The 27494-nt window shown below is 34.3% G+C and overlaps 3 protein-coding genes across 3 annotated transcripts; 2 read left to right on the top strand and 1 right to left on the bottom strand.

Annotated features, from left to right (window-relative positions):
- Nucleotides 1–668: 668 nt before the first annotated feature.
- LOC126724022 (receptor-like protein 56) lies at nucleotides 669–8483 on the top strand. The gene is made up of 6 exons (XM_050428118.1): nucleotides 669–1119; nucleotides 1315–1470; nucleotides 2063–2137; nucleotides 2232–2378; nucleotides 5947–6093; nucleotides 6183–8483. Exons 1-6 carry the CDS (start codon nucleotides 753–755, stop codon nucleotides 8339–8341), a joined length of 3051 nt encoding a protein of 1016 aa, XP_050284075.1. The 5' UTR covers nucleotides 669–752; the 3' UTR covers nucleotides 8342–8483.
- A 356-nt stretch (nucleotides 8484–8839) lies between these two features.
- On the bottom strand, nucleotides 8840–18594 carry LOC126724028 (chaperone protein dnaJ GFA2, mitochondrial-like). The gene is made up of 18 exons (XM_050428122.1): nucleotides 18331–18594; nucleotides 18108–18201; nucleotides 17733–17807; nucleotides 17136–17218; nucleotides 16356–16439; nucleotides 16232–16270; nucleotides 15171–15257; nucleotides 14386–14433; nucleotides 14207–14294; nucleotides 13968–14032; nucleotides 13800–13874; nucleotides 12870–12948; nucleotides 12374–12465; nucleotides 12165–12236; nucleotides 10607–10663; nucleotides 10184–10232; nucleotides 9582–9648; nucleotides 8840–9383 (listed from the first exon to the last, which is right to left on the bottom strand). The coding sequence occupies exons 1-18, from the start codon at nucleotides 18418–18420 to the stop codon at nucleotides 9287–9289; spliced, it is 1341 nt and encodes a 446-aa protein (XP_050284079.1). The 5' UTR covers nucleotides 18421–18594; the 3' UTR covers nucleotides 8840–9286.
- Nucleotides 18595–23702: 5108 nt separating this feature from the next.
- LOC126724013 (FT-interacting protein 1-like) lies at nucleotides 23703–27349 on the top strand. Its single transcript, XM_050428061.1, has one exon. It carries the CDS (start codon nucleotides 23896–23898, stop codon nucleotides 27127–27129), a length of 3234 nt encoding a protein of 1077 aa, XP_050284018.1. The 5' UTR covers nucleotides 23703–23895; the 3' UTR covers nucleotides 27130–27349.
- The last annotated feature ends 145 nt before the right edge of the window (nucleotides 27350–27494 follow it).

Below are 27494 nucleotides of genomic sequence, written 5' to 3'. Positions count from 1 at the left end.
TGATAACTTGAAATGGTCCATGACATCAATTTATAATATTGTGTGTGTGTGTTATTTTATGGTTATAATATCCTTAGTGAAATTTGAATTTGAATTGTGTAAATTTTAAATATATACCTTTAAATTGGTTTATTTGAATTTTTATGGTGGTTTGAACCCAAGTGTTGGAATTTGTTAAAGAATTGTGCATTTTCCATTCCAAGTTTGATGGTTAAAAGATTAGTCTTTTACTTTTTTGGGTAATTATTTGTTGGATGACTTACCGAGTGTCAAATAAAAATCATTCTAATTCAGCAAAAATATATATCATTCTAAAAAAAAAAAGTGTCAAATATATATATATATATATATATATATATATATATATTAATCATGTCAAAAAATAGGTGGTCGACTCAATCCGACCCGTTTGCCAGGACTGGATATAGGTTAGTAATCACCAAACAAGTAAACATTATCTAGGAAGAAAGTCTGTAGTTTCTTGTTGACTTTTGGTCTTCTAGTCTTCTTGTTTAGTGCCTGCCAACTGTAAAGCGAAAGAAAAAAACACGCTTTGCATTTATTAGTTTTTTTTTTTTGGTAAGCATTTATTAGATATATTGTGATGATGATGTGGACTGTTTGATAACAGTATATATGTGGGATGCCGGTGGCTTATTTCATGTCAAGATCAGTTGGAATCGTAAGTGAGAGAGTTGGACAAAAACTTTGTCAGTCTTACTGTCATAGAAAATCAGAAAAAGAAAAAAGTAATGGAGTTGGGACGTTTTTGGTGGTGGGTAGTGTTAATTTTGGTTCAATTAGGTATGAATGGGTGCTTTGGTTGCTGGGAGCATGAGAGAGCAGCTCTCTTGCACCTCAAAGCTTCCATAAACTCCACAGCTGATATGGATTATTTGCCAACTTGGAATTCAACCCACAAAAAGAGTGATTGCTGTGATTGGGAGGGAGTAAAGTGCGACAACACTACGGGGCGTATAATCCAACTTGATCTTAATTATACGATCAATTGGAATAGGGAAGATTGGTGTTTAAATGCCTCTTTGTTTCTTCCCTTTGAAGAGCTCCAGTACCTCGATTTGTCTGGCGATCAGATTAGTAGATGGGTCCCAAATGAAGGTATGTTCATGTCTTAAGCAAAGTCAATTGGTAGTGTTTGTCGAAATTATGTTTTACTTCTGACTTATATTTTTCTTTTTGAATTTTCAAAAAACGAGAAATTAGTTGTGGCTTAGGATTCACTTTATACTATTAAATAGGTTGTGGGAATAAATAGTTGTGGACATGGAAACTGAAGCTTCTACTAAATTGTAGGTTTTGAAAGATTCTCAGCGTTGCGCAAGCTGGAGATGCTTTATTTGGCTAATAATCATTTCAACAACAACATCCTGTCATCGCTCAGTGGAATTTCTTCGCTGAAGATACTAGATTTGAGTGATAATAAATTGAATGGATCATTCCACATCCCAGGTAAGTCTCACGGCTAAAATTCACATCAAGTTGCAAAGAGACTGGAAGAGTGCCTCACGCTTGAGGGTGTAAACTTTTGCTTCTTTTTTGTATTTTGAGAATTTCTGCTCTTAGTTATTGAGATTTATGCAACTAAAATCTCACCTTTTTTTTTCTTGGCTCTTTTAAATTAAATTACCGAAGAGAATCATTATGATTTCAGTTTTAGTTTAAGCAATTGGAATAAATTATGAGAAGTACAAATATTTCTAAATTAATAAAATCGTGAACAAATTTAAAGCCTTATCAATTTGTGGATTTGAAATAATTTGGGTGAAATGTGATTTCAAATTAATTACATGAGTGTTAATCCACTTATGCTAGAGAAAAACTCTCAAAAATCAAATTCATCTTGTGTCGTTATAGTTTATGTCGAACAACAATTAAAAAAAGAAAATCAATTATTATTTTAGATCATCAATAATTTTAAATATAAAAAAAAACAAATAATTTTAAATTATCAAATGCAAATGTAACCTTAAAATAATCCAGTCAAAATCAATTGATGAATATTATGATTTATATATATATATGTGGAATTCAAACTTCAAAGCATTTAGCAACTTGGAGGAGCTCTACTTGGGTGGCAATGAGATCGATGACTTCGTGACAACAACAACAACAAAAGGTAACGATTGTTTTTAAAAATATATGTTCATGAATTCAAATCAATTCCTTCTTTTATATGGTATGTCAAATTATCTATTTTACTTTGCCTATAGGTTCAAACAACTTACCTAAGCTGCAAGTCCTAGAGTTGGGTTGGTACAAAGTTAATGCACGAATTTTCAAGTCATTGACCACCTTCACATCATTGAAGATCTTAATAATGAGAGGAAACAATTTGGAAGGATCGCTTACAACTGAAGGTAAATTGTACCATGGACATTTTACGGTGGTGTTGTTTTGCATTTTTCTTTTTCGTCATTACTGACATAATCTCAGAAAAGCAGAAGCTATAATAAAACATTTTTTTATTATTAAATATTGTTCATTTTTTCTGAAACAAAATATATTGAAAATAAATGAAACTGAGCTTTTTCTTTTCTTTTCCTTTTTTTTTTGTTTTTTGGTTATAGGGAAGTCAAATACAGAGAGCTAACTCACACTTTTTTTTCCCCCTTACCATCATGCTTTATTTTGGTCGAACTTGTTTTCCAATTCCTTTAATATTCTCAATAACTATTTGCATTCCCGCCAATAAAAAGCTTCTAATTCAATCATTATTTGCACATATTTTAAGACCATTCTCATTTGTTAATGCTAGTTTACAATTGTAAATAGGGGAACACACCCTATAACATGGTCATGGTGCAACCTCCTCACAGGCGTAATAGACCCCACTTGGTACCTAGTGTTACTTCATATTCATAGGATTTGTTATTCTGTAGATGATTTTTAATGAAATAGTATTTGTGTAAGGATATATCTTTTCCCAACTTATTGGAAAACATTTTGGTTAGGAAGTACTCGAATCATCACAAAGAGGAAAGGCAATCTTTGTGACATCTTTAGATTCGATCGAAGAGGACCCTAGCGAGAAAGAGGAGAAATTTCGAGCGGTATATACCACATCGATCCCACTGTTGGATAAGTTTTAAGGAACTCTATCGGTTTTTGAAGCCAAGTCGCTATAGGTAGAGATCCAACCGTTATCGCCGATTCAAGTTCCTCAACTACCCGTTCAAGCCTAATCACTAGTCCAATGAGATCGCGAGGCCCACAACTCTTCCAATCCTTTGTTGATTGAGTCTGTGAAGAAAGAAGAAGGAAACCAACCCAAAAGGCAAAATGACACCATTTTTGGTGGTCTTGATCCAATCATAAAATCTAACCCGGTTCATGACACCAATTCGATCCAAGTTCCTTAACTTGGTTCTTCAATTAAGCTCACAATCAAAATAAAACTCACAGCATGCAAACAAATTATATGGCAAACCCAAACCCCAAGCTCAATTTAAAGCTCTGTTGAAAAATTGATTTAGGCCAAATCATTAAGCCCAACCCTACACAAAAACACAACCCATATGATAGAACTGGTCTACAACTCGATTCACAGCCTAGTGTGGGAACTAAACAGCAAATCGGTTTGGTTCGCCTAACCAGATTCCCAGAATCATACAAAAAGTTTCGTATTGTAATGGTGTATTAGAAGTGTCCATAAATTGTACAATACATAGATGCATATCAATTGAATGATATCATATCATATGTATCGGGAGATACACGAAAACTTGGTTTAAAATGGATTTTTTAACTAAAATTTGGGTTTTAACTTGAGCCCAAATGCTTTTCTACTTGTTTTTAGATATAAAAATTGGGCCACTACTACTTAAGCTCAATACAAAGACCTAGCATGAGCTCCCGCCACCCCCCCCCCCCCCTCTTTTCGTAAAAATTTTAGACTACACATTTGCGCACATTTAGATTTTCTTTTCCTTGGCTCTCCAACTCCAACTGAAGCCCCTTTGTCTTAAAAAAAAAAAAGTACGCAAATATATAAAATTTTACAATTTCCTTCTTCTAACAAAATAAAAAGGCAAAAAGAGATCAATGAAAGATAATGTGAGAACTAAGAATATTGAGATAAAAGTAATAAAATGAGAGAGAGTTTGAAATGATTATAGAAAAGGGAGAAAGTGAGAAAGAGAGAGTGGCAGAGAACAATGAATAATACTTGCTACAACTGCTATATGAGTTGTCGAGGAGAGCCGAGCTACTAACGCCACTAAAGAGAAAACACAATCATAGTATCTCTATGGGTACCATTTTTTAGGAAATATGAAATTAAGGATAATTTTTATGGAATGGGTTGAATGAGTTACGAATTTGAATAATTAATTATTTTTATTTTTTGTTTTTTAATAGGCTTTTTGCTAAATATTTTGTTCATTTTTTGTTGTTCGGGCTATTTTTGCTATTATTTGGGTTTTCTTTTTTCTTTTTCTTTCTTTCTTTAAGTGGTTATGAATTATGATTGTGGGGTCAAGATTATTTTTGTTGAACACAAATTCTTGGAATTAACAAGTCAAGGTGTACAATATATATTTTTTAGGAGAGACAAAACATATTAATTTAAAAATAATTATGTATATAAATTTTTTTTCCAAGTATAAATTTTATTTGTTGCAAGTTAGGATGTCCACATCTCCTGAGATTGGCAAATTTATGTTTTTACCCTCACTATTCAAGTGCAATCTCCATTTTACCCTCCAAACCCACCGTTGCCACTCCCTTCCTCTATTATTATATGGTCGAATGAACAATAAGTAGCTTAGTGCAAACCAATTTTATGAATATTGTTTTGGTGCTCATTTCGGTTTGTCAATTGAAATGAAATGTTTTGGTATCAATCTATTTCGGTTTACCGTTTTGAGATTACTATACCCGTAAAAATTAATAATATATGCCTACTCTTTTACCTTAAAAGTAAAAAAAAAATAATAATAATAATATGTAGTGAAGTCAGAAGTGGATTAAAAACATTAAGGGAAAATTTTTAACTTCTTACTTTATGGAATTCTGGTAAATAAAGGAGAGTCTAGGATTTTTTTTTTAATTGGTGGGAAGTGTCCTAGAAGTTTCCTTACTCCCTCTAGGCTCTACTACTCAACAAGTGCTTTACCATTCTTCACTTCATCTCCCTAGTTTCTTCCTCATCAGATCTCCTTTCTCCGTCTCTTCACAAACAAATTTCATCCTCCACCAAGGAAGCATTGGCAGGAGCTCAAGAAACACAAGGTCAAGAATACACATACTTAAAGGCAAGGTAACTACTCTAACAAATGCAAGCAATACATGTGGCTCCAATCTCTAGGAAAGCAAATGCTAATGGCGAAGAAGGGCAGTGGCTCAAAGATCAAGCTAAAGGAGAAAATGAGAAATAGTATGGTTCCGAGTTTCAGCGAGAAAACAACATATTTTAGCTTCAAGAAGGGAAATAAAATCCAAAACTCATACCGGGCGAAATTCATATTTCGACCGAAATTATCTGAAACGGACCAAAACGCAGGGAACACCCCAAAATTGACCGAAATTCTATTTGAGCTGGTAATTGTAGCATCAATAAAAAAAAAAATGATTTAGATGTTATAGAAAAAGGGGAAAAAAAAAGGTTTAACAACATGGCTTTTAAAATAAGACTGAGATCTTCAAAAAAAAAGCATCATCTCTAGTTGAAATAAATTAATTTCACAATATGAATTAAATTCTAAAATATGAAAGTATATAGACTGCCACATTACATGGTAGTCTATACTCTATACACTATTATTAGATAAAATAAAATTACTTTCTTTCAAAGAATCTTAGTTATGAAAGTGGTCTTGGCTACTTTAACACTTCTGTGTGGTATCTTAATAATTTTCAGCAATTAGTACTAATTTATGCTCTACCATATCAATTAGTACTAATTTAAGCTTTTTGCTTTTGTTTTAGAGTTGAGCAAACTAAACAACCTTGAACAGTTGATGTTGGATGATTCATCGATTGATAAAAGTCTTCTTCATAAAATTGGAGTTATGACTTCTCTTAATGTATTGGCAGTGAGCTACTGTGGACTGAATGGCACCCTAACTAGTCGAGGTAGGGTTTTTTTTTTTTTTTTTTCACAATGATATTGCTTCGAATAATTACAATAGTAGAACCTAATAACTAATTATCACATTATACAGGCTGGTGTGAACTTAAGAAGCTCCAAGAGTTATACCTCAGCAATAATAATTTTGAAGGGAGACTACCTTCATGTATGGCAAACTTGACATCACTCCGGGTATTGGATATCTCTAACAATCACTTCAATGGGAACATTGTCCAGTCTCCACTATCAAGTTTGACATCACTTGAGTACCTTTCTTTCTCTGATAACAACTTCTCAATCTCATCCACATTTTCCTTCCTTTTCAACCTCTCAAATCTTAAGATCCTATTAAGTGATAACAATATATTAGCTTTGGAACCTGACTCTCTTACTTTGATTCCAACCTTCCAATTAAAGGTTCTCAGTTTGTCAAATTGCTCAGTTAACATTCACAATAGGACACCTCCCAGATTTCTTCATTACCAATATGATTTGCGAATAATTAAACTCTCTCACAATAAGTTGGTTGGGCAGTTCCCTTACTGGTTGTTAGAGAACAATACAAGATTGGAGATCTTTATTGTAAATAATAACTCTTTCACGGGGCCTTTTATGGTGCCATATGATATTCGTCCCAACATGTTGAGCATGGATATTTCTGATAATTACTTACATGGTCCAATTCCCACAAACCTCGGTTTAATTTTTCCAAATTTAAAATCTTTAAAAATGTCTAGAAATGAATTTGAAGGCAATATTCCTTCTTCTTTTGGGAATTTGGTTTTCTTACAGGGTCTAGACTTGTCTGAGAATCATTTCTCAGGAACCATACCAATGCATTTCATAATGGGTTGCTACAATTTAAAAGTTCTCATATTATCAAACAATAGCTTCAGTGGCCAAATATTTCCTACCAATTCTAATTGGACTAATCTACTACATTTACATTTGGACAACAATCACTTCTCAGGCACGCTTCCAACATGGATAGGGAATGTGACATCTTTAGAAGATATTGTTATGGCCAAAAATCATTTTGAAGGTCCTATTCCAATTGAGTTATGCAAACTCGTTTATCTTACATTTCTTGACCTTTCTGACAACTATCTTTTTGGCTCTGTTCCATCTTGCTTCAATTCCTCAAGTATCAATTTTTTTCAATTAAATAAAAATTGCTTGAGCGGTCCAATTCCAAGTTCTTTCCAAAACAACTCCAATCTACTTGCACTGAATCTTCGAGATAACCATCTAACTGGAAACATTCCCAATTGGATTGGCAGCCTCTCATCAGTAAGAATTCTCCTCTTGAAAGCGAATCATTTAGGAGGTCAAATTCCAATTCAAGTATGCCTTTTGCAGAACTTAAACATTTTGGATCTTTCCTACAATAAATTTTCAGGTCTAATTCCTCATTGCTTGAGTAACATTACTTTTGATGCATCTACCCACACAACTTCTTTAAGAGGTTTATTTTTCGGGGTGAGCTCTTTAAGGAGTTTGTCATTATATTTGAACATAAAGTCAAATATTACCGAATATCTCCCTGATGATATATCTACGTATGATGGAGCTGTGCATGATGAAGAAGAAGCAGAGTTCACAACAAAAACTAGAACTTACTCCTACAAGGGTGACATCCTCGAGTACATGTTTGGAATTGACCTCTCATGCAACAACCTAGCAGGTAAAATCCCACTGGAACTCGGTAGGATGAGCAACATTCGTGCATTGAACTTGTCACACAACAATCTATCCGGACCAATACCAGTAACATTCTCAAATCTAAAGCAAATAGAAAGTCTGGATCTTTCCTACAACAATTTGAACGGCAAAATTCCACCTCAGTTGACCGAAATGACCTCTCTAGCAGTCTTTAGTGTGGCACACAACAACTTATTAGGCACAACACCCGACAGAAAAAATCAATTCATTACTTTTGATGAAAGCAGTTATGAGGGGAACCCTCTCCTGTGTGGACCTCCATTACGGAATAGTTGCACCAAAATGAGACCACCATCTACAATGCCAGTGGATAACGAAGGGGAAGAAGGTGATATTTTCATGGACATGGGTGTCTTCTACATAAGCTTTGTGGTGGCTTACATAACAGTCCTGTTGGGAATTGTTGCAGTTCTTTACATAAATCCATACTGGCGTAGGGCGTGGTTTAACCTCATTGAAGTGTGTATTGATACTTGCTACTGTTTTGCTGTGGTTCATTACCATAAGTTGTTTGATTTCAGGCTTGCATAGCCTTGAATTGCCACTATTTTGTTGTGGTTTATTACCGTAAATCGTTTAATTTCAGACTTGCATAGCCTTGCATTTTAATGATTACATGTATGTGTGTCTCTTCTTGTTGGATTTTGAATCTAAAGATTGAATTTTAATACTACGTTGACCGTATTTGCTGTGTAATTTTAAAGGACTAGGATTGTATTTTTGCATTGTTGCTTTAATTGAATGCGTGAGTTATGCAAAGACAGAGAAATACAGCTACCCCCAAGGGGCTAGGAGTCTAGCCATGAAGTGCCATGTAACGGTAAGAAAATCTTAAATCTCGCAAATTATTTCGAAATATTGTCTAACTCTTTTTCTACTCACCATGAACTCTGCCAAATCACATAAAACATGCTCATGGATTCACAATGTTCAAAACCAGAATATGGGGACATCCAATCCCATGCACAAGCACCTGTCTGATCTGACAGCTCCAAAGAAAACCAATTAAATCATGTTTAACTTTCTAAATGCTTCAGTAAATATTGAACCATCTATATATTCAAAAGATTTATTCCAAGTGACATCAAAGTATCCATGTACGTGACATTATTCATAACATAATACAAAAATGATAGATAAACTGACTTGTCGTTCTCAATTGTGAAAAATATTAAAGAACAATAAATAATATGTACAATAACAACTTAGATACTCTAGATGCAAGTGATCAAATGATGTTGCCTCATATAAAACTACCATTGTGATTTGTAAGAAAAAAATTACACACCCCTAACAACCTTCTCCCCCCGCGCCCACCCCCAAAAAACAAAAACAAAAAAGGACAAAAACGACCCAGTCACTCCTACAAAACTTATAGAATGGGTGGGTCTTTCAACAATTGATGCTTTTTCTTCAGTTGCCTTTATCCTTTTTTGCTAAGAATTAGCAAACAAATGACACCAATTGGTCAACGTTTTACCCTGATGCTCCAGCAGTAGCACGCTTATCATATTCCCCTTGCTCTTCTTTGGCAAACTCTTCAATCAATTCACGTTGCCTTGGGGTCAAATTCCTGCACAAATCAAGCATTTTAATCTACTATAAAAATGAGAGGCTACAAACACATTCCCATATGATGCTATAGATTACAGTAATATGACACTTTTTTTCCCATATATAGTCAACACACTGGATTGAACTGAACCATAAAAATACATTCTGGAGGGTGAAAAATCCTGCAACAACAATGGCTAAGAACAAGGAAACCTACGATGGAATGCTGACATTGAAGTGCACATATTGATCACCAAATGAGTAAGAGTTCCTTGTCTTGATCCCTGCATAAAAACAACGAATTCAGAGGGAAAACACACGCAATTTCAATTTAAAAAATAAATTAAAAAAAAGGTTTTTACGCTCAAGATATTTAGAATCTTTAACAGAAAAATAAAATTAATGATATTACATTCAATAAGTTGCTTAACTAGGGTAAAATCATCAAATCCTACATTGAAATGATGATCAGCAACAAATTGCATATTTTATGTGACTCGTGGACTCTTAAAGTTAGTCATAGAGAATACTCTTCTGTCAATTTTTCATATTGATTCCTTACTTTAAAAGAAAAAAAGAATAAATCATGGCAGTAAGAAAAAACCACATGGACACAAGCTGAGGAAGTTGCTTCAATTAAAATGCTGGGGGTTTATTGATACAAGGAACAAAGTGGCTAAAATGTAAAAGGACCAATTATGTCACACACTATTCTCGATAGAGAGCAGAATGCAAGTGGCAAGCCAAAATAGAATCATTTATCACACACAAGTTTTTATAAGTGAACTTTATGAAATTTGGCATGTCTAGCTCACCAACCTTTCTTCTTCAAAACTACCTTCTGACCGGGCTGGGTGCCAGAGCGAACCTAAATATCAGAAATCAATTAGATCATGATACTATAGAGAACTAGAACAAGAAGGAACCTCTACAAGAAGCCAGTAATCTTATGCTTAAAGCCAACCCCATAGGAATGACATGGGGGATAGAGAGATGCTATTTGGCTTTGGTTTTTTCCTGTCCCAACAAAGGGACAAATGAAAGAACCTCAACAAACAAACCAGATCTCATTATTAATTGATCTGGTTACTGTCCCATGTGGGGGGTCAAGTCCAATAATCAAGTCGCATGAGTTGCATGAGTAAATTCCAAATGAACTGACAGAATCTTAACAAAGAAAACAGTCATAAATGAAATTTTAGCATTGCACAAGTACTAATCATATATAAACAATAAACAAACCTTGAGGACTACATCTCCTGTGAGAGTTGGGACTTGGATTGTTCCCCCCAAAATTGCCTGCAATCCAATAAACCAAAAAAATAAAATAAAATAAAAAAATAAACAACTAGCTCAAAAATAAAAGTTTTTTTTTTTATAAGTAACAAAGATTTTATTAACAGAAAAAATGTAATTCAATTATTTTTATCATTCCTCTAAAGGCTTTTAGCGATCTAATAATTATAGAAACAAATCAAAAAGTACCTAAATTTTTCTGCTGCCAGAAAATTCCTGAAATGTATCTTTAAGAACATCTATCTTTAGCTTTATATTCCATCTTTTTGAAAACATAATCAACCTACAGACCCTAAAACCTTCTTCCTTAATTGCTAACAGGTGACGAGTAGGTGTTAAGAAACAACATAACAGTTGACTTCCTGGAATTCGTCTACAAAACTCAAAAACTCGCTGGAAAATCTTCTATAAAGATAATTTTCCACATTTTCGTGTTAGTTCTTATCATTTTTATCACCATACTCTTAGTCCGTTTCCAATCTTCGTCCGGGTATACATAGTGAGAAGTATATTGTGGGTACTCTTCTTCCATCCATTAAATATATACTATTTGAGATGCTTCTGTCCACAGGACAGAAAATAGGCTAACCTCCAAAAATGATGACTCAATCAACCACAAATACAAGTTAAGAATATATATGCATCCCCAGGTCAGTTTCCCATGTGTCTGACATTTAAGTTTAACGTCTATTCACTTCGTAATTGCAGATTACTAAATTGCCCATTAGTCCAATATCTAATAAGTGTAAGTTATCCTTATACATTAATGATGAAAAATGACAAGCTTCATAGACAATGGCTACAAAACTTGTTAGAATTTGGACGTGTCAATTTCAACAATTTGGCATTTTGGTATTTATCAAACTATTTGTACTAGATTATTTTGTAGGTTAAACTATTTGGCCTATGTGGCATTTTGAACTACTTAAAATAGAGCTTATGGTTATTTTGAATTATGAGAATTACTGTTCATATATATGAGCAAGATGATTGGTAGAGATCACGAAAATTGAACAACTATTTTTTTATTGTATTTATTGTCAAAATTTTAGTATGAAACCAAATTCATTCTTGGTTTTTTATTTATATTGATTACATTAGTTGGTTTAAATAATACACATGTTTTAAATTAAACAAGAAATGTTATAAAAAATTTATGCATACCAAACACAAGAAAACGTTCGCAAGCTCATTTTCAAGGTCTTTACCAAACATTGGAAAATGAGATAGTTTTCCATAAAATGCTCTTTGAAAAATGATTCATTTTTCAGAAAACGTTAATGTTGAAACAAACAAAGTGTAAATATTCAGAATAAAGTCAAAGATAATTTTATCTTAGGCATTTAGCTTTTTCTCAGCAAGGACCTGAATGCAATTAATATTTCCTCACGCTAAGCACAATAGCTATTTTTATTCAAAAATCTCATACAATACACTGCTCAAGACATCCATGCACTACAGGCCACCGATACCTACAAAATGAAGACATTGGAAACAGCATTACCTGAGTAATACTCAAAACAGCATCTACATGAATGTCAGCACCTTCTCTTCGGAAAACAGGATCTTCGCGAACCTGCAGAGAAGCAAATGATATTTTACAGTTTAGGGGTTGGGGGGAAGGCATCCAAGCAGTGAAGTACCCACTAAAAATAAACAAATGATGACACACTAAACAAATATATATATATATATATATATATATATAGTTACCTTAATAACAATATAAAGATCACCAGGTTGATTTCCATCAGGATCTGCTCCACCACTTCTACTCACCTTTATGGTCTCATCATTATCTACTCCTGCAAATGGCAAAGGAGGAGAGTCAAGCATCTATAAAAACTAGCATATACAAAACCTATAAAACCAGTTATTTTTCTTTTTTTCTTAAAGCTTAAAAAACGAAATCTGATTTTTGCTACCTGATGCAAACAGTCATGTAATTATAAAATAAAGCCTGCAAATCCATCCATTTCATTCCCAAATCCCTACTCTACTATATCCTAACAACACATATACAAACTTTAAGGCCTGAATTGATAAGATCATGCATTAGACTTAGTAGCAGAGGAATTTATTCTACACCAAGCTAGGATAAGAATAGCTTGACAACAGCACGAAATTTTAGCAATGCAACCACCAGAGCCAAAAAAACAAAAACAAAAATAATTTTAAAAAAAAAATCCTAAAATGAAAAAAGAAATACCTGGCACGATATTAAGCTTGACTGATTTCGTTCCTAATACAACTCGCCTTCCTTTGCATGACTTGCAGATATACTTAGGCTGTGGGCAAAAAAATTAATTGGTATTAGAGACAAAGAAAAACCATGAACTATTTATCTCTAATATAACAAACCAGTAAAAAGAAACAATAGGGATAGAAATATATAATATAGTAAACTTTGCACCAACCATCATACGTAATCAACACAAATGGATGTGAAGAAACTATATCAATGCCTAATAAAGTCACTGAGATTCATGTATAGTAAACGGATTAAACCGCAAAAAGTTTCACACTGGCATCAACTTCACCTGCAGATAAGCCCGACATCTAAAAACTATCCCTGAATTTCCCTAGAACCCAAAACTTATAACTGCAATTAGCACGTCCAGTAATCCAGCATGAGAAGGCTAAAAAAATTATGTCTACAATTACTGATCACTTCTTAAAAGGAAAGCTTTTATACTTATCAAAAAATAAAAATAAAAGTCAGCTTTTAAATTCGATTCAAAGGTTCTATAACTAAATAAAAATGATTTAACAGAAATATAGATGGGGGGCTTTGACTTATAAAATTGTAGAAAAATGCACGAGGATAGACAAATTATAATTAATTTACATGAATACATATATATATATATATATATATATATATCTGTGTGAGAAGCCAAAAACCAATTGAAAAGGTAAACAATGCCAACCTATAATCATGAATTAATAACTTAAATTCTGTCAACCATCATTCCTTTTATATTGCAAAAAAAGTATTTTCCAAAGAGACATTATGAAACATCCATAGAAAAGTGAGAAACAATTAAATTGATGATCTTTTTTTTTCAAGTGCAATTCAATTGATTACTTTCATATTTACGTTAACGATTGCGTGTAAATTCAAATAAATGCAACATACTGGCACAATTTCCCGTTCTCCATGACACTGAGGACAAGTAATCTGCACCATAAATGGGCCCTGTTGCATGGAAATCTGGATAGGCAGCAAAACGTCAAGTTAAAAATGTAAAAATAATTTTTATCCTCCATAAAAATGTATAGGTTTCTTCTTCCTAGCAAAACTGACCGTTCCTAAGCCTTTACAGCGAGTACATTTTTCCGGTTTGACTCCAGGGGCAACACCACGCCCACCTGCAAAACTCCAGAAACAGAATAAAATCTTACGTTGGGAACCTTTCCTCCAAACTAAATTAACTCTACCAACCAAACAGACCATAACAACCAAAATTCTCGAAAAATATCTGCCAGCAGTAAAACTGCAGAATCATTTGAAACACTTGATTAGTGAATAAAAAACCACCATACCACAAGGTTCACATGGCAAATGAGTTTGAAATTTCACTGTCTTGGTGCTTCCCTGAACAGCCTCCATAAAGGATAGTTCAAGAGATACCTGTGATCATTAATCAATGATGAAATGCATGTCAAAAGAACCAAATCAAAAACATAAAAACAAATAATATGTGCATAAACAGCAAGCAAACCTTGACATCTTCACCGCCAAGTCTACGACCAAAGAAGTCTTCAAATATCTGATCTCCACAGTAGAGAATGCCACAGCATGCAAATTAAAATATTGCATTAGATTTCAAAGGTGAAATTAGCATCCTTAAAAAAAAAAAAAAAAAAGCTACAAATGCAGACAATGTTTACAATACATCATCATCCCATCCTTTAAACCAAACTGTGGACATTAGCATAAACAGCAAAGCTACAAATGCAGATAATGTTTCCACTAGGCTTTATAAGAATTATAATTAAGTGTATTTATCCAAAAAAAAAAAAAAAATTATGATGAAGTGTATGATGAAATTGTTGTGGAACTTATGGATGCAACTCAGAAAGATTTGTTTTTCCCTGGCCCTACTATTATGGTGCAGGTACTCTATGCACTAATGGAGCAAGTGAAGATGGACCACTTATCAGGTGGCAAATGCATTAGCAAGAGGCCACGAAGCAAAGACAGGATACTGTGTACAATTATGTGACCCCTGCTTTTTTTTCCTTAGCAGTAGATGCGGACTTGGTGGGAGTTTGCTTCCCTAGCATTTGTGATGTGAACAATTTTTGAATTCTATAAACGTTGTTTAGCACCAAAACAAGCAACGCCCAAATTTTCAATACAACTAAAACTAAAGAAGGCAGAACTCAAGAGGGAAAAAAAAAAAAAAGAGTTAAGCAGCACTTATACAATAAAAGCATTGACAAAATAAAGCCACAAATCGATAAAACTAAAACCAATAGAACAATTCTGAAAGAATGAACTTACATTGTCTCGGAAGAAATCTTTAAATGGATTATGAAAATCATTGGGAACGCCACCGTCTCCTTGTTGTACATATGCCTCATGGCCAACCTATAAGATAGTGTGTACAGACAATGTAACGACAGATAAAGACTAAAGTGATAGGAAGAAGAGTGCTGAATTATGTTAAAAAATGGAAAGCTAATGTAGTTTGTAAAATGCACAATTAGGTAGTATTATACAGAGTACTTTTACTTAGATGCAAATATAAAGGCAAAGCTAGTTGATTTGCTCACTCAAATAAAAAAGTAAACAGGATAATTCATCAAGCTTAGCTACATTAAGATTTTCAACATGTGATTAAAGCCCACTTTCCACAGTAAATAAGTTTCATTGTCAATTTCGGACTATAGTTGTTCATCCCAGTAACTAACTGCAATTGTATGCATAATATTTTGGATTGAACACATACCATCTGCCACTTAAATCTAAAGGTGTGTGCGTGTGTGTATTTAAGCTCCAAGTTGTTGTAACAGCCCAATTGTGGGCCCAGGGTTATACAAAACCAACAGTTTAATGGATTTGACTGGGTCTGCTTCTTGTGAGCTTATCAAACTGGTTCAGTATCCCATTCAGGGGTTTTAGTCTGCCCTTGAAGAACACAAATTCCCTCATGCAAAAAGATAACAAAACTCCAAGGTTATAGAAAAGGGAAGAATGCTCTTAAGAACAGTGTTAACAGAACTCCCCATAAGGAACAAGAAATACTCTTCCAACAATGCTCATATTATATATAGGGCATCTTTCAAAGGTTTATACTATGAAAAGAATATGAATATGCAGTTAGTAAGGTTTAATTCCATGCAAGTTTTTCCTATCCTTTTTTGTGTTATCCAAAAAACGACATCTATCCAATTACTTTTCAAACAATAGGATCAACAAGAATTTCAAACACAAGGAGTTTGCATGGTAACAGGAAATTACTATTATTCAAATCCACCAGAAATGTTCCAGCAGAAAGCCGGTCAACATATAATTGTAAGTTAACAAAAGCTATAACTTTGGGGGGAGATTAAATGTGAAACCTGATCATATTGTTGTCGCTTCTCATCATCTTTCAAAACCTACAACAACAATAAGAATAATAGATTAGATTAAAAAGTCTTGACAAGGTGTCTAGGAGATTCTAAAGTCAAAAGAAAATAAAACCTCATATGCCCTTTGAACTTCTTGAAACTTTTTCTCAGCTTCAGGATCATCTTTATTTGTATCTGGATGCAGCTTCTTCGCAAGCTGCAGAACAATGCTAGATTAACCAAAAAATCAAAATAAACAGAGGCAATTAATAGCAAAAAACACAAAGTTAAGACAAACAGACTATGCTGTCCTAGCAAACTACACAAATGATAAGGCTGCCTACCAATCACCTCCCAAACCACAAAAAGTGGGATTTCCGTGCACTAGGTATGGCCTTTTTTTCCTTCTTGCAGTAATGTATATGAAAAAGTTTTATTCATTTAAATCAATACACATGAAAATACCTTTTTTCCCTCCTACAATAGAAACCAGCATGTTATATCATTCATTCTTTAAGATTTCAGAAAAAAGGATTCACATCTCCATCTAAAATGTTAAGCATTTCAAAAATATGACAAAGAAAACAATAATGCCACACTCCAAATATTCAAGGTATAACATTACAGTGATCCATACAAGCAGATTTTCTCTCTTTAAATTTTCAGTGCTCTTCTTCATTCTATAATTAAAGAAACAATCATGCCAATGTGTGATCAACAAATCAGAGGTAAATATTACTTATCAAAAAAGAAAAAAAATCAGAGTCAAATATCAGTATTCATTATCCATGTTCTACATACATAATAGACATATACCATAGAAACCAGCCAGAAATTTTCCATGTCTTTGTATATAAACATGTGAAATTAAAGAGGGAGGGGAAAAAAACAAGAGACAAGGCAAACAACCTACCCCATAATAAGCTTTTTTAATCTCAGATGCATTTGCATTCCTGCTCACGCCAAGTACATCATAATAATCTCTCCCCATAGGCGCTGATAAAAATAAATAAATCAATACAAACGCAGTAAATGTTTTCCTCAGTTTATTTTCATCATCAAAAATTAAGTAATAAACAAATTACAACATTCATAGAGCAAGGAAGAAGACAAAAAGAGTCAGTGGCACATTATGCTCCAGAAATTTTCTGGAAACTTTTTGACCAAGAAAGAGGAAAAAAAAAATCTATCTATCTAGGTAGACATGATAGAGGGGGAACATACTCTTCAGCAAAAATATTCTGATGAACAAATTATCAGAGGAAAACATATCATCGATCAAATATTCAAAGTGCAATTTTGAATATTGATCAAATAGTAAATAATGTCCAATTAACGTGATTTTTGGCATGCAAGTTAAGAATATAAAGAACATGTAATCCAACAATTGGATTTTCAAATCTTTTATTCAATAAAAAGTTATTAGATGGTGTAACATGTGTAACTTAAACCCATCACATATATATAGACACACATATAAGTGTAAGTGTGGTGAGTTTGCATTCAATACCAGTGCCATGAATTAATCTAGCTGAGCCACAATTGGCATTCAGAGCTCCCAATAACAACCAATTTTTCTGACTAACTGCATATCACAATACACAAACCATTAGCTCAATATTATTAAAAACATAAATATTATTAAAAACATACTATATTCAAATAAATTAATCCAATAATCAGTACAAAAACAACCACACTGCTCACTTTGTTGCAAACAAAACTCGGGAAATGAAAGCTTAATAAAACAAGAATTGAACCTGACAAATAAAATCCTAAGTTGAAATGGGATATTGGGTATTATTCATTCAAACTTCAAAAAATTTCATTTTTATTTTCATATTCCCAAATTCTCATAACCCCAACAAACAAAAATTGAAGTTACCATTTTTGGAAGTGTAATTCCCAAGAATCCGAGAAGGGTTACAAACCCCAGAATTGAAATTCCTATAGGCCCCTTTACCCACCGTCTCGTATATCTGCAAAATTCAAAACCCCACAAAACCAACCGACCAAAAATTCAAACTTTTTTCACAAACTGATCAAAAAAAAAAAAATAGGGAATTGATTTGAAAATCGAAGTGGGATTGAAGAAAGAGAGCGCGTACTATGGCGGCCCTGGATTGGTGGAAGAAATTGGTGGCGAGAGAGCGACGAGCGAGGCAGCGGATGAGCCTCACACCATTGGAGCGAGCCATTGTTTTTGGGTGTGTATTGGGGGTTTGAATTTTTGGGGATTAGGGTTTGGGATTTAGGGGTTAGAGAAGCTATAATAGTTTGAGTGAGATAAACCCTAGAGATAAACCCTAATTTTCAGACATGTTGGAAGGTTCTAGCGCATTTAGAGAGAGTGAAATTTTTTTTTTTTCTTTTTGGGTTTCGCTTTTATAATGGAATCAGAAACTCAGAAGTCAAAAGCCCAAGCTTGTGGGAAACACTTCCCATGATTTTGCCTCTTCTTTTTTCTTTTTTTTCCATCCCTTTTTTTTCTTGGATAATAGGTAAAAAGAATTAAAAAGACCTTTTTCTTTTTTACAAATAACAAATTAATTATATGTGATTTGACTGAAATTTAAATTGCCTACATGTAATTTAAAATTTGACACTTTATCCACCTAAGGTTAACTAAATTAGAGTTTTATAACCTGCCTTATGTTTTTCATGAGGTAGCTTCTTGTATATACATCTTTCTTACTTATCGGAAAAAAAATAACCTGTAAAAAAATATGGTTAGATGTGTAATTTCACTTCACATTTATGTCTTTCTTCTCCAAAAACACAAAAAACATAAGAATACAATTCAAATAAGATCAAAAAAAAAAGTCTAATGGAATATTTGCATCATAGGATTTCAAATCATAGGTAAGTAACTTAAATTTCGATCAAACCTCAGGTAGGTAAATTGTCAAATTTCAAACCACAGATATGCAACTTAAATTCCAACCAAACAATAAGTGGATAAGTTATAATTTGCCCCTTTGTTTTTAATATTGTGTTTTTATTATGATTAGTGCATAATAAAAATTATGTAAATTATTAGTTTACCAAACCAGTCTATGTGAAAATTTTATGTTCTTTTTCATGTCTTAAGCATTGCTTTGAAGTTCCTCCGAAACATAATTACCAACACATCATTAAAAAATTGTGAGAATATTACTATTGGCTTAATTCGCAAGCATATCTTAAGAATTACAGTGACCTTAACCTGTAAATCTCAAACATCCATATTGAAAATGTGCAAAGCGACTGCAGTATTTAGGTTTTTATCATATTTTTTGGACTTCAAAATTCGACTTTGTAGTATTTGCAATTGTCTATGTTAGTTTCTTATGTAGATTTGTGTTTTGTATTTGGCAACTTTTGAATTAAGTGTAGGTATAAATTATTTGAACTGAACTAAATTAATTAATTGAAGATGAGTTTGAATTTCAATTTATATTTAAAATTGAATGAATGAAATATCAAAAGTACAAACTTTTTCCATGGACTTTTTTCCCCCTCTTAATTTCAAGAGAGATACGCCTTCTTCCCCAAGCTTAGCAATTTATGGAGCATTTAGAATGATATATAAATGAGGCCTTTAAAATTTCCAAAACAAAATTCTTTAAAGACAGTTAAGATTTCCCTTAACAAAGGCAAGCAATTCATGGAATCTTAAGTCTTGGTGAGGAAGAAAAAATCAATGCAATATTAGTCACTAAAAATAAAAATATATTATATATATATTAAAAAAATAAATAAATATTAATTCACTCTCCATCTTTTTTTTTTTTTCCACCTTTTATTTTTTCCATTTTTTTCTCTACAACCAAACGGATGCAAGATGTTCTACATAACTCTAGGCCACGAATTGAGTATTAGGAATATCCATTTTAAATACCATTTGTAGGTCTTGATAAAAAGCTTCAGAGCATTATTTTTTGGGCTTTTATAACATTAGTCCATTATAGCACAATCACTCCACAATTTTGGGCCCTAAGCTCCAAGGCCTAAGGCAACACCCATTTCACCAGAGTTGAGCCTAGGTTAGCATTTTCAGCCCAGCATGCATATAAGCAAGAACCGATGAGTTTTGAGTCTTTTGAACAACCCAGTCAGCCATACTTGTACACACCCCCAAAACACAATTTTGGTTAAAATTGTGAAGGAATTACCACTAAAAATTTACATGGCTGACTGTTAAAATTGATTTTTGTCCAATGTGAAATCATGTCTTAAAAACATTATTTCACAATTTTAATTAAAATGGTGTTTGAAAATACGATTTCAAATGAAGTGTGTACGAGTATGCAATAACAAGTCCTTTAAAAAAAAAGCTTTTCTCACTTCCATTTCCTAAAAAAGCAATGTAAAGCACATCCAAAGACACTCTATTGTTAATTTGTTTTTGAGTTTGGAAATTCTAAAGGTGGTGAATGGGATTTAATTTTAACAAATCCGCTTAACGAATGAGAGTTCGTCACTGGCCAAAAGGATAGCAGCACTGCAGCAATAATGCTAGCCAACTCTGAAGCAGCTCTTGCAGCTTTATTTTAAGATTAGAGATAATGCATATTGGGCTTATTGTACCAAAATCTGCACTTGCATGGCTTGGTTCATACAAGCTCATTGTATTTCAAAGCAAAATGAACTTTCTACCAATCAGTCAATCAACCCCCAAAGAAGAGAGAAGCCCAAGATTTTTTTTGCTTAAATGCTCTTAGAGGGAAGTGAGAGAAGCTCAAGATTTGCAACTTCAATAATAGCACTATTTTGACACAGGTCACACAGTACTTTTTCTTTTCATAATTATATAGTAAGAAAAGAAGAAATGGGGTTCGAACTACAGACTTATAGCACCAAAAAAAGATATCATTATAGCTATCACTTGAACCCCTTTCAGCCTGCACTTTTAAATGAAAAGGAGATGTGAACTTCCCAAGAAGAACATTATTACCATAATATTATAAAAAGCAAAGTGCATGGGTTCAAGATTAACAAAAGAACCTAAGCAAATGAAACATAACATCACCAAATGAAAACATAATCTCAAGTCAAATGGACCCACGTGTAAGACCAAAAAGACCTTATTGGAGTGTCTTGCTAATGGACAACTCAATTGAATGGTATAAAACAATCCTAAGTAATCTAAAAAAATCCTATAATTCAGGACAAGTAATCATAACTTTAGTGCTCTGATTTATGCTTTTGGCAAGCAACTCCCAAGTCCATAGAAGTGCTATAAAAGACGTGACCATATTTTATAGTTGATACAACTCTTTTCCTTATAAAATGACTCCAACTTTTTTAACAATAGTGCAAATCTCAAACTTAATGTGTATACTAATAACAAATCACCAAAGTTCTTAATGGCTTTGAAGTTTCCAAGTGATATTCTATGGATTAACCCCTCTTTTTAAAAAATTAAAACTAAACTTTCATTAACTAGAAGAAACAGAAACAGAATTATTACAAATTAAATAACAATAAGCATCAAAACATTTAGCACATAAGATTATCACATTAACACCCAAATAATAGGCCACCTCAAAATCTCAACTAGGAATTCCTTATGTAAGGTAGAGTTCACATACATACATTATCTAAGACAACCATTCTTTAGGTTCTTTTGAAGTTCTCAATTCTCAGTGTTTTAGCTTGAAACTCATTTTTGTTTAACACCAAATAACTAGTAATGATGTTGAATGATAGTGGATGTTATTAACTATGTTAACTTTTCAATCTCTTTACCGTACATATCGCAGTGTTTTAAGGCTGCTCTAAGATTCAACTGGACAAAAATGGTGGTCAGTGGTACAGCTTCTAAAAAGTGGTTCCAATGCACCATATGGATGACTTTAGAAGGGAATTAAGCTGGCTGAGAACTTTCAGCAATTTCACTATTGGTCTAAGCAAATGGAGAGACAACATTATAAATATGGTTAAAGTAAGAAAGAGAATGATAAACAAGAAAAGCATCTTCGAACAAGATCACAAGGCCCCTAAGCTGCTTTTGCTTTCTTTTAGCTCCAACTCTGCCTTTAATTCTATGTTTTCTCACTTTCATTCACATTGGCATCGCTGCCAAAGAAGAAAGGGATGTCCCAAACGTACATAAATAAATTTTTGACCAATTATTCTTCGTACCCTTGATCAAATGCCTATATATTGAGCAAAATTGAACATGATTTAACCTATATGTAAGTGACTTACAAGTATAAATGTTTTAGCCAGGAATGCATGGCATATATATATATATATATATATATATATATATATATTCCCTTTTTAATGAATGAGAGAGATTTTATTATCAAATTTCCTACCATACATGATATCTTCTATTTTGGCATTGAAACAAAAACTAGACTTTTAGAAGGACGTTACTTGCTAGGAAAAGTGTTTGATTCTTAATTGTAGCTATTATCTCATCAAACAAAAGCAACAAAATTGAGATTGTATGACTCTTGAGCCAACACTAATGAAAATTTGTAATTTATTATGGTACTAAAGCGTGTTGAACCTCACTTGTTGAGGGGGAGTACTAAAATAATAGTTGAATGATTAAATCCACACTTTCTGAGCCTCTTTAAGTTTTTGGATAACATTTATCATTATTAAACAAAATAACATGGTTAACATGATGGACTTGCAACTAAAAATGTTTTGCATAGCAAATAATTCTTTTTTATTTATATTGTATAAGAGATCTTTATGATCAAGTTTTCTACCACACTTGTTATCTGCTATTAGAATTAAAATAAAAATAAATAAATAATGAATAAAGTCCTTTAGAAGAATGTTACTCGCTAGGAAAAGAGATTGATTCTTAATTGTAGCTTTTATCTCATCAAACAGAACAAAAAAATTGAGATTGTATGACACTAGAGCCATATTAATGCAAATCTTACACGCAAATTTTACAAACAATGATGCTGTTATATTCTAGTGCCATGAGATAACAGTAATTGGGACTTTACTGATACTGTGATACATAATTTATAGGATCCTGAAATCCTAAGCATTAAAGTAGGCCCTTGCACCTAAGGCCAGTAAAAATGAAAGGCATTGGACTAGTCCCTTTCTTCACAAAGACATCAAACTTTGAGGGGAAAAGGGAAAAAATAAAGAGAACAAAGGACAAACAAATTATGTAAAAAATATACCACCCTAAGCAGCTAACATACACAAGTCACCTTTTGTCCGATCATGATAACTGTTTTATTATTGAGAGAGAAAAGAGAACTTGTATTCTTTGTTAAGCATTCAGAGCTGGTCCTAAATAAAGGGTTTTCATTATTCTTTTGTTACTAATCTCCAGGCAACCACACTAACCAACAATTAGAATTATAGAAAAGTAATCCTTTGATTTTTACTACACTTCAAGCTAAAAGAAAGACCAAGGCTTACTTTCTCACTTTGAATAAAGTTTATGCTTTCCCTCCATTTCTCTCAAGTCCTTCTTTGGGTTCCTACAGAACTCACTGGTAGCTTCTCCATCAAAGCATTCTTTGCTTCATCTAGAGTAATACTAGCCATCACTCATGCAGAGAGCAAACCTTTAAATAAGTATTCTTTTTATCTTCTGCCGTCTTAAATAGAACTTCTTTGCTTCTGAATAGAGTTTGAGATATCTTGTGAGGTGCTACTTCCTTGTAGCTTCTTGGAGGAGCAAACCAAGCAAGAAAAGGAGAATGAAGCTAGTGGTAGAAGTAGTAGATGCTAATGATCTTATGCCCAAGGATGGTGAGGGATCAGCTAGTTCATTTGTGGAAGTTGATTTTGACAGTCAATTAAGCCGAACCAAAACCGTCCCAAAGAACCTCAACCCCATTTGGAACCAGAAACTTTTCTTTAATTTTGATGAAACCAAAAACCACCATCCAGCCATTGAAATTTCTGTTTACAATGAGAGAAGACCAATTCCAGGCAGAAACTTCCTTGGTCGAGTTAGAATTCCTTGCTCAAATATCGTGAAGAAAGGAGAGGAAGCTTATCAAAGACTCCAATTAGAAAGGAAGTGGTTATTCTCTTCTGTCAAAGGTGAGATTGGCCTAAAAATCTATCTTTCACCAGAATCCAAACCAAAATCTCCTCCCCCATCCTCTCCACTAAAACCAGCAGAAGCTCCTCATTCTAGTCCACCACAACCACCAGAACCCCGAATTTCTATTTCTAGCCCTCCACCTCTTCCTAATACTCCTCCCATTTCAGAAAATACAAATCTTATTAGCAAAACATTAGCTGCTGTTCCCAAAGCAGAAGCTCCTGTTGTTGAAACTCCAAAGGCTGTAACAGCAGAACCTTTGAAAGAAACTTCTACATTTGCTGAGGTAGACAATTCTAATTCCTTTATTGCAGTTGCCAAGTCAAGTGGTGCTAAGCCTGCTAAACGTCCAAAGAAGGAGATTGTGGAACCTGTTGAAGAAAGAGTTGGCACAGCCCAACATATATACAAACACCAAGTTCTGCAGCAGCCTGGCATATCAGTGGAGAAACGACCACAAGGTGTCCCATTCAACATGCACCAGACTAATCCACGAGGCCACCAGGCCCAGGCAAGCCACCAAGACGACTACAATTTGAAGGACACCAATCCACAACTTGGTGAGCGGTGGCCAAATAGTGGAGCATTTGGTGGAAGAGGATGGATGAATGGTGAGAGACATACAAGTACTTATGACCTTGTTGAGCAGATGTTTTATCTATATGTTCGAGTTGTGAAAGCAAAAGATCTTCCTCCCAGTGTCATCACTGGTAGCTGTGATCCTTATGTGGAAGTCAAACTGGGGAATTATAAAGGAAAAACAAGGCATTTTGAGAAGAGACTGAATCCAGAGTGGAATCAAGTATTTGCTTTCTCAAAAGAACGCGTTCAGTCCTCAGTACTAGAAGTTTTTGTGAAGGATAGGGAAATGGTGGGAAGGGATGATTATCTTGGAAGGGTAGTTTTTGATTTGCATGAGATTCCAACCAGAGTTCCCCCTGACAGTCCACTGGCTCCTCAGTGGTACAGATTGGAGGACCGGCGTGGACACGGAAAGGTAAGGGGTGAGATCATGGTTGCAGTTTGGATGGGAACACAAGCTGATGAAGCCTTCTCAGAGGCATGGCATTCTGATGCTGCTGCTGCTTATGGAGAGGGTGTTTTTAACACCCGTTCAAAGGTTTATGTATCCCCCAAACTGTGGTACCTGAGGGTGAATGTGATTGAAGCTCAGGATGTGCTGCCTAATGACAGAAACAGGCTCCCAGATGTTTTTGTCAAAGCTCAGGTTGGTAGTCAAGTGCTAAAAACCAATGTAAGTGAAACTCGCACTACTAATCCACTTTGGAATGAAGATTTAATTTTTGTGGCAGCTGAACCTTTTGAGGATCAGCTGATCATTACTGTTGAGGATCATGTGCACTATTCGAAAGACGAATTGTTGGGGAGCATTAGCCTACCACTGGACATATTTGAGAGGCGCCTGGACCACAGGTCAGTTCACTCACGATGGTTCAATCTTGAGAAATATGGTTTCGGAATCTTGGATGCTGACAGGAGGAAAGAGCTCAAGTTTTCAAGCAGAATTCACCTAAGAGTTTGTCTTGAAGGAGGATACCATGTACTTGATGAATCAACTCTCTACATAAGTGATCAAAGGCCAACATCAAGGCAATTGTGGAAACAGCCCGTTGGGATATTGGAAGTAGGCATTTTGAGTGCACAAGGGCTTCTCCCGATGAAGATGAAGGATGGCAGAGGGAGTACTGATGCTTACTGTGTAGCTAAGTATGGCCAAAAATGGGTTCGAACCAGAACAATCCTCGACACCTTCAATCCAAAATGGAATGAGCAATACACATGGGAAGTGTATGACCCCTGCACAGTGATCACATTGGGTGTGTTTGACAACTGCCACTTGGGTGGAGGTGAGAAACCAAATGGTGGCAATGCAGTGCGGGATTCACGGATTGGAAAGGTACGAATTCGGCTATCAACACTAGAAGCTCATAAAATATATTCACATTCTTACCCACTTCTTGTTCTACAACCAAATGGGGTAAAGAAAATGGGAGAGCTCCAACTATCAGTTCGTTTCACTACCCTCTCTCTAGCTCATATGGTATATATTTATGGCCATCCCTTGCTTCCAAAAATGCATTACTTACATCCTTTCACAGTGAACCAAGTAGACAATTTAAGACACCAAGCAATGAATATTGTAGCTGTGAGGCTTGGTAGAGCTGAACCACCTCTCAGAAAAGAAGTGGTGGAGTACATGTTAGATAGAGATTCCCACATGTGGAGTATGAGAAGAAGCAAAGCTAACTTCTTTCGCATTATGTCACTTCTTTCGGGCATCTTCTCCATGAGCCGATGGTTTAGTGATGTTTGCAACTGGAAGAACCCTATGACATCTGTTCTGGTTCATATACTGTTTCTGATATTGATTTGGTACCCAGAGCTGATACTTCCAACTCTCTTCCTCTACATGTTCCTCATCGGGTTATGGAACTATAGGTTCCGGCCAAGGCACCCTCCTCACATGGATACTAAAGTGTCATGGGCAGAGGCAGTAAACCCAGATGAACTTGATGAGGAATTTGACACATTTCCTTCCTCAAGGCCAAATGACATAGCTCGTTTGAGGTATGATAGACTTAGAACTGTTGCAGGGAGGATTCAAACTGTTGTTGGTGACATAGCAACACAAGGGGAAAGAATTCATTCTGTACTAAGCTGGAGAGACCCAAGAGCAACAAGCCTTTTCGTATTGTTCTGCTTTTGTGCAGCTGTGGTGCTTTATGTGACACCATTCAGAGCAGTGGCACTGCTTGCGGGCTTGTATTACTTGCGGCACCCTAGGTTCCGGAGCAAGCTGCCCTCTGTACCCAGCAATTTCTTCAGGAGGTTGCCAGCTCGAACAGATAGCTTACTCTAAAACTAAGTACTTTGTTAAAATAAATGGTCTGTTTAGATTTTCTTTTTTCAGTATGCAATGCTTTTACAGTATAGATTATGATTGTAAAATACATATACAACAGTATGAGGAATAACCTCAATAAGTACTCACACTGGATGCGTTCATGTTTTAACGAGTTCATTATGATGGATCTTTGCCTTCCCATGAGTGTAGTCAAGATCTGACATACTTCCTAGCATAGCTATGTCTCTGTTAATTTTTGTTTTCAATAAAATTATTTCCTACTAATTTGAATATCGCCTTTTTTTCTTTTATTGTTGGCTACGTTCCATTCATGAGACCCACCAACGCCAAAATAGCTAAAGCCAATGAACCATTAGAGC

The sequence above is a fragment of the Quercus robur genome, chromosome 4 (assembly GCF_932294415.1).
Source record: "Quercus robur chromosome 4, dhQueRobu3.1, whole genome shotgun sequence".
In the NCBI taxonomy this organism is placed as follows: Eukaryota; Viridiplantae; Streptophyta; class Magnoliopsida; order Fagales; family Fagaceae; genus Quercus; species Quercus robur.
The sequence above is the reverse complement of the archived record's forward strand: the minus strand, read 5'-3'. Positions and strand labels throughout refer to the sequence as shown.